The sequence below is a fragment of the Apaloderma vittatum genome, unplaced genomic scaffold (genome assembly GCF_000703405.1).
Source record: "Apaloderma vittatum isolate BGI_N311 unplaced genomic scaffold, ASM70340v1 scaffold14432, whole genome shotgun sequence".
Lineage (NCBI taxonomy): Eukaryota > Metazoa > Chordata > Aves > Trogoniformes > Trogonidae > Apaloderma > Apaloderma vittatum.
The window spans coordinates 1-8,447 of NW_009703181.1; the positions used below are offsets into that span (position 1 = coordinate 1).

Consider the following 8,447-nt stretch of genomic DNA (forward strand, 5'->3'; position numbering starts at 1 on the left):
GTCCAACCGTTAACCTAGCAATGCCAGGTCCGTCTCTAAACCACGTCCCTAAGCAACGCACCTGCACGTCTTATAAATACCTCCAGAGATGGTGACTCCATTACCGCCCCGGGCAGCCTGTTCCAGTGCTTGACAACCCTTCCCTGAAGAAAGTTTTCTTAGTATCCAATCTAAACGTTTCCTGATGCGACCTGAGGCCACTTCTTCTCGTCCTATTGCTTCTTATTTGGCTGAACAGACCGGCCCCACCCTCTCTAGAACCTCCTTTCCGTAAGTTGCAGAGTGATAAGGTCTCCCCTCAGCCTCTTTTTCTCCAAGGCTAAACAACCCCACCTCCCTCAGCCGCTCCTCTTAAGATCTGCTCTCTAAACCCCTTTCACGAGTGGCCCAAAACTGAACAGAGGATTCAAGGTACAGCCTCACTAGTGCTAACACAGGGGGATTGTTAGTGCCCTAGTCCTGCTGGCCACACTATCTTTGATACAGATCGGGATGTTCTTGGCCTTCTCGGCCACCTGGGCACACTGCTGACTCATGTTAAGGCAGCTGTGAGCCAACACTCCCAGGTCCTTTTCTGCCAGCCAGCTTCTCTGCTACTCTTCCCCAAGCCTGTGGCATTACTCGGGGTTGTTGTGGCTAAAGTGCAAGACCCAGCATTTGGCCTTATTGAACCTCATACAACTGGCCCTGGCCCATCAATATAGTCTGTCCAGATCCGTCTGCAAGACCTCGCTACCCACAAGCAGATCAACACTTCCACCCAGCTTGGTGTCATCATTCAATCCCTTCTCATTCAGATCATTGATAAAGGTATTAAACAGAACTGGCCCCAAAACTGAGCACTGGGGAACACCAATCGTGACCAGCTGCCAACTGGAGTTAACCCCATTTACCACCACTCTCTATGGGCAGCCATCCAGCCAGTTTTTTACCCAGCAAAGTATATGCTCATCCAAGCCATGAGCAGCCAGTTTCCCAGGAGAATGCTGTGGGAAATGATGTCAAAGTCTTTACTATAAGCAACATCCCCAGCCTCTCCCTCATCCACTAAGTAGGTGACCTTGTCATAGGAGATCAGGTTAGTTTTGATACCTCCAGGGATGGTGACTCCACCACGTCCCTGGGCAGCCTGTTCCAATGCTTGGCAGACCTTTTGGTGAAGAAATTTTTCCTAATATCTTCCCCATTTCCTCTTGTTCTGTCACGTTACCTGGGAGAGGAGACTGACTCCCACCTTGCTACAACCTCCCTTCAGGTAGTTGTAGAGAACAATAAGGTCTCCCTTCGGCCTCCTTTTCCCCAGGCTAAACAACTTCACTTCCCTCAGCTGCTCTTTCTAAGACTAGTTCTCAAGTCCCTTCACCAGCTTCACTGCCCACCCTGCAACCTTCCTACTTCATGCCTGTGCCATGGGCCTGCTGCACATTGCAGGTGTGAAATAATGACCAACCACCACTACACAGAGGGTGGTGGGGATGGATGAAAAAGTAAATATGTATTTCATCCCAAGTTAAAAAGTAAAGTTTTGTTCTTAGCTACCACCATTCATTTCTTAATGAAACCTCGAGACAGAAGAAAGAACCCCTCACTTGTTCAAAACAATTCAAAATGGTACTTCAACAGCTTCAGGTGAGTTCCAGCACAAAAGTGGACAATGTCACTGCCTGTGGGATGTTTCCCGAGTACCGTGCTGCCTTTATGCTAACCTCTCACTGACGAGACAGGTAAGTGGTAACAATACTTCAAAGTGAGCACGGAACGAAGAAAGCCTTTCAGAATTGTTTTTAACCAGCCAGGTTTTCAACAGCTTGGAAAGTAGCCACTGTGGAGGCACTTCTCCCCTGTGAGCAAGTGCTTGCCTGTCCAGCACAGGTTTGCAGTCTCCATTCTTAAATTCTCCTGTTTCAGCTGCAAGAACAGACTGAAGGCTTTCCAATTTTTATTGACAGAATATTAGCCTTCATATACACAAGTTGATAAAATGCCAGAATGCATCTCCAAATGATTTTTCAGAACACTGAATGATAGGCAATAAATAATACCTAAATGAAGAACACTCCCTTTAATTGCTTTAACACCTTCCCAGCTTACATAACAATCTGACAGCCCTTAAAAAGAATATCTCTGTTAGAAATAGCATTACATTTTACCAAACAAAAAAGTAGAAGAAAATTTAGCTTAGTAAAACATTGCACAATGACAAACTCAGGCTACCTTTATGTGGTACACACACTTACAATTCCGAAGCAAACATTTCCAGCAGCTACAGAATCACAGGGCAAGGCTTACTCTGGAGCAATCAGAAGTTGACAAACCTTTTAGTTGTGAATTATGTCAAGTGCATTTTTAGCCATGAGTGCGCTTGTACCAAGTGTGGGTAGAGCCCTTCCCATATCTTCGCTCACGAAGCCTAGCCATGATGCCGATGATGATGTCAAGTGCAAATTAAGTGATTAAAAAAGTGACTGAAATGATGACTACATAAAATATATAGACAAGAATTTTAGCTATCTAAAACCCCCTTTTCGTACGAAGGACCAATATTCATGGAATGGAAAAGTAATAAGGATTCAGTTTCTCGAAGACAGAACTACAGTTTGCAGATCATCCAAATGCTTTACTTTGTATCTGCTATAGTCAAACCACAAAGGTTTTGACTATTTTTTATTAAATGCCTCCAGTAAACGCAGCAGGTGTAAGAACAGATTGATGACGTCCAGGTAGAGATTGACTGCAGCCAGTATGTACTCTTCAGGGGACAATTTGTGCATCAGCAAATGAGTGTCATAAATAATAAATCCACAGAACAGAAGAGCTCCAGCAGCAGCGAACACCAACTCTATTGTCTCACTATAGAAATACAGCTGGAAGAAAATTAAACATGAAAAAAAAATTGTAAAATTTTCTTTTTAACATTAAAATTCCTGCATAATGATATGCCACACTTAAATTACGGATACACTTTTTTTTTTTCTTATATACACACAAATACAATATATGATGACATTTCAATGTACTTATTTCATATAATCCCTAGTCACATGTTCTCCTTAAACCATTAAAAGTACCTTCACTTAAGAGAGAGAGGGAGCTCTGGTCTCCAGAATATTAAAAGTAGAAAAATTAGAAAACCAGAACATGGTTAAAACCTAAATCTCTTTCCCAGTCTCCCAATCAAGTAGTGGATCTCAATATAGCAGTTCTGTCAATCAACTTAAATACCACAAGGAAGAGCATCCAACGAAAATCTGAATTGGCAATGAAGGCTTAAGACATTACCATTGTGATCTACAACAGTAATGGATCTGGTTAGTAATTTTATTTCATTAAGCTAGAGCGGGCTGTCCAAAACCTTTTTGTTATACTAGAATTTAGTAAAATACTTATGTTGAAGAATATTTTTTAGCCTTGAACACAATGTAGCTTACCCTCAAGAAACTTGAGAAGAATAAAATCCACAAACAAGCAAAGAGTCTGAAAAAACAAATAAACTATGAGCAACAACATATTTTCTTCAAAATTTTACTTAAAATCTCTTCCCTTCTTATAAAACCTCTTCACAATACATCTGATGAGAAATGTACACAATTTTTGGATGCCAACCATTCACTGGTAGCAGCAGTAAAACTTGGTTTTATAAAGCTGTCAAAAGCAATGTCCTAACCTTACATTTTAAAAAATATTTGAAGTAACTGCCTTCTGTTTTAGTGAAAAATCCAGGTAAACTAGTTTTCTAGTGTAATATTACGGTTTTAAGAATCGCAAACACAGAAAATAATTTCTTACCAAGAAAGCAGAACTGCACAAAATTATTAATTTAAGATAAACAACACTCTCACCATTCCCTTGAAGTAGGTTCTATTGACCTGCATTCCTCATTATATCTCAAAACTTTACAAAAGGAAAATCTATCTTAAAAAAAAACAATTAAAAGAACATCAATATGACAACATACCCTGCTCCAAATTTGCTGAAGTCTCTCTTTGACTGCAAAGTATATGCAGTCAGTCCAAGAAATACAGCAGTAGTAAGAATAAAGGCTTGCAAGACGATAGATACGTCATACAAACTCACTATAAAAAGCAAAAGTAAATGGTCATTTGAAGAACACTATACTATGTATTTGCTAAGTTATCTTTTGAGGAAGCAGATTTAAAATTTCTCAGACAGGAGAAAAATAATCTTAACTGTGAACAAAAAAGGTAAATTATGCCTGAACTCATGACCAGAGGATGCATGGACCCTTGCACTCTCTCAGTTTGACAGTTACCTTACCCTGTACCTTCTCAAATGTATATAACAAATCTTCTGTACTCACAATAAAAAACTAACAAAACCAACCAACCAAACAAAAAAAAGACAAAAAAGTATATGAGATCTTAAGGAAAATGCTATCTGCATTTTTCATGAGACTGAAACAAGGAAAAAAAAATCAGTCCTCTGTAAAGGCTCATAAAGTTTTGATTAGGGGATAGCAGGAGAAACATAACGGGAAATGAATGGAACCTTTTTCTTCTCCCCTTCCTCCTGAATCTTTGCTTTTACCAAATGACTTTTGCAGGACATCACAAACCACAATGAAGAAGTTTCAGCTTACGCTGGAAGCTACAGTGTCTGCACACTACCCCATTTCAATCCTGACAACACAGTACAGAACTCTCCAAACTCAAATTCCGTTGGAGGAGGCTGAGGGGAAGGATAAGGATATTCCACTTGTAGATGAGCTCTGCTGAGAGCTGCCTTATAGGAAAGAACATTGCTAGCTGTATTGAAAGAATGGATAGCACAACTAATTTCTCATTTCAGGTTTGTGCAGTTTCGCGTCTGGGTCAGAATCCAGTTTTCTCCCTTGATTCTCTGTTTTTTGCTGAACTTAGATCACCTTCATTAAAATTTTCAAATAGAGGATTTATTATCGTTTCAGTTATATCTAGGAATCTTAGATGGCAATTAGTACAATATATTTGATTCCTTTTCCAATTTATTTATGGAATCAGACAATAGGATGGCTACCATTTACCTGCTATGGCAACTGTCAGTGCTTCCAGTAGGGTCTACAAAAAGTAAAAAAAAAAAATAATTACAAGGATTAAAAAAACCCCACAAATCATTTACACAGAGACTTCACATGCAACAAGTCCCATTCTGCTACATAATGCCAGTGTATGTTACATTAGCTGTCTCAATAAATCTTTGGACATGTTTAGGTTTCAAAGGTTTCAACAAGAAGAAGCAATCATACTGTCCTACTGTGCTGGAAGTCATTGTGTTACATAAAAAGAATACAATATAAGCTGAAAGTGAATGAGAGACAGCCCCTATAGAAAAATGTCATTTAGGATTTCTACTCAAAGCACACAGCATTCTTACCACGTTTCTTACAAACTATTCAAGGGGCTATAAAATTAATACATTCTTAATACCTTGTTAGACACCTAAGTGTCTGAATCAACTTCCTCTTCCAACTCGTGTCAGAAGTAACAGAACATTTAACCAATGTTCTGTTCAAAACAATTTATCACTCACAGATTTTGAATCTTTCTATTCCTACACAATATAATACTTAAAATGTCGTATCACAAACTCTCACATCACATTTGGCCAAACTATTACATCACTCCTCTTTATGGCTTGCTCAACCTAATTCCAAGTCCTAACACTCTTCCTAAAAAGATGCTGGAAGGAACCTGAGGTAGAGGCTATCTAGAACAACCTGTGCACAGTATCTCCAAAAAACAACTCAAATCTTTGTAAATATATAGGGTATCATTCAAGGAATGTAAGAAAAAGAAATTAGCCACCGCTAGTTTACTTCGAGGAGTTCATCACAATCAAAGGTATTCTATGAATTATTAAAATTGAATTTATACACTTACGAATCCAAAAAGCAGGTATAAATTAATAGGATGCTGGTGTCTGTAGAAGGTCAGTGCCACAATTACAGCTAAAGATCCAATCGCAGATATCAAGAGCAAGGCAGGCCTGTAAAGTTCCATGCAAAAAAAAAAAAGTCATTAAAATCAAAATAAAATATCTGGAAGGCAAAAACCCACATTATGTAAAACCAGGTTTTTAAGTGATCACATAAAGATACTGCTTAATATATCCACGTTAAATGTAAAGCAAGTTTTACAATAAAATTGCTCTAAAACATACCACCACAGATAGTAAGTTAAAAATAGTACAGGCAAGGGCAGACAATTTTTTCATACCAAAGCTAAAGGCTGCCCAGAAATCCATCAGCTGGAGATTAATCTGTATGAAGAGGAAAATCCATCCGTACTAAACTAACAGTATTACATATACATAATATTTTGCCCATTAAGAAGACCACATTCAGAGAACTGTTTTTGATAAGCAACAAACATGGGCACTAACTGCAGCAAAAAAAATCAGTACTGACCAGTATCGCTATAATTAAAACATTCAAGCAGCCCTTCAAGCAAAAACTGGACCAAAATCAAACACAAAATCGTAACAGTTCTAAGGGAGAAGGATGATTTTTAAATTACCAGATTTAAGTAGAAAATTGTAGTTTTACAACCTCTGTTGTATACCGTGTAGCTTATACAGAAGTTTTTATAGTGTTTAATACTCTGCTTTTATTTGGGCTTTGAAGCGAAAGCAAAGCCTGCCTTGCACTTAGGGGAAAACAGAAATTGGACTCAGTGCTTTCCCTGTTTCTCCAATTGTTCTTTTCCTCTGGAAGTTCACTACAGGACTTTAAGACCTGGGTTCTTTCCTCATTAAAATCTCACAAGCAAAAAAAACCACAAGCCCACAGGAATTTTAGCAACTAGTTTTCAGGAAAAAAAACACAGAATAAGACGGGAGAGGGGAAGGAAGGAGAGGAGTACAATATGATTCAGCTTTTTTTGGAATAGGTACCTACAAATTACAGCATTCTTTACAGATTCTAAAAGTAGATACTTAGACCATGAAACAAGAAATGTCAATAACTGAGATATTCTGCAAGTGATGTATCGGTTTACGTAGTGTAAATATTAAAATAAGCACTATAAATAAACTACTGATTAAAATAAACTTTAGTGATAATAATGCAAATAAAATTTAATGGCAAACCAAGGAGAAAAGTATCAGGAAAGAAAAGTTATTATCAAGCAAAAAAACCTTCTATTAGAGAATCAAAACATAAAAACTGTTAGGAATACTTAAGTGTTCCACAGCAACAAACTACATAAACTATACTTAACACACAATAAACAGCCCCATTTCATTGTAGTATTTACCTTTCATGAACAAATGCCTGCACTCCAGTAGAGTACAGAAAAATTGCTGATGTGACTGTGGTCAAAAGAAGTTGAATGGAAAGAATGCTGTAGACTTTCCTTAGGAAAGCTAGAATAAGGGAAACAAAAATGAAACCGCTTTTGAATGACACTTAAAAAGTCCAAAGGCAAATCAGATATAAGTTTTCTATTGGATAGGTACCACTAGAAACTGTTTATTCTGTGACAAAGCACAGAGCAAAGTGCTAAGAACCCATTTTCCCTTAAAAAACTGTCTCAGTATTGCAGAAAAAAAAATTTATTCCACAGCATTATTTAAACAGCAACAATGACTACAAAAGAAATACAAAAAACATTTGTAAGGAATTTACTTCAGACTATTTTAAAAACAACATACTCCTAATCTTACTAAGAAATTACTAATAACTGACACCAGTTTTAGCATTCGTGCATCTCACGTATCGTGTTTGGGCTTCAAAACGTGTCACTTGGGAAAATCAGGTCTGAATCTATACAGATTTAATTCCTCTGATAAAAATGCCTACCCTCTATACACTTCAGTAATAAAATCCTTCATCGGCCACTGATGAGTACCCTCCCCTTCATGCTTAAACTGCACTAAACACCTAAAGGCTACTCAGTGCCTTCCACTACCCGAAGGGGATCTACAGGAAAGCTGGGGAGGGCCTGTCTACAAGGCCGTGTAGTGATAGGATGAGGGTTAATGGTTTTAAACTAGAGCAGGATTGATTTAGATCAGACACCAGGAAGAAGTTCTGTACTCTGAGGGTGGTGAGACACTGGCACAGGTTGCCCAGAGCGGTGGTGGAGGCCCCATCCCTGGAGACACTCAAGGTCAGGCTGGATGGGGCTCTGAGCAACCTGATCTTGTCAGTGATCTCCCTGCAGCGGGTTAGACCAGGTGACTTTTAAAGCTCTCTTCCAGCCCAACGCATTCTATGATCCAGTATTTCACACCGTGGCTCTCCACTCACTACCCTTTCCCAGAAGTTTACAATACACCGCGCAAAACCTGAATTCAGCTAAAGGCCGCGGGGGATACCGGGTTAACAGAGGGGAACCTGTCCGGAGCACTGGGGTACGGCATCGCCTTGGGCCGCCCGGGGACGGGGGCAGCCGGGGCCCTTCCGCAAGGCCCTGGGGAGAACGATTTGGGGGAGCGGGGTGAAATGGGAG

General features: G+C 39.2%; 1 protein-coding gene across 1 annotated transcript; it reads right to left on the reverse strand.

The window, feature by feature from the left end:
- Positions 1-2,439: 2,439 nt before the first annotated feature.
- TMBIM4 (transmembrane BAX inhibitor motif containing 4) lies at positions 2,440-8,395 on the reverse strand (the record flags this gene model as incomplete). Its single annotated transcript, XM_009864548.1, has 7 exons — positions 2,440-2,864; positions 3,429-3,474; positions 3,956-4,073; positions 5,021-5,054; positions 5,877-5,982; positions 7,251-7,344; positions 8,249-8,395. Coding segments are annotated over 7 exons (752 nt in total), but the record flags the coding sequence as incomplete, so codon positions are not given.
- Positions 8,396-8,447: the final 52 nt, after the last annotated feature.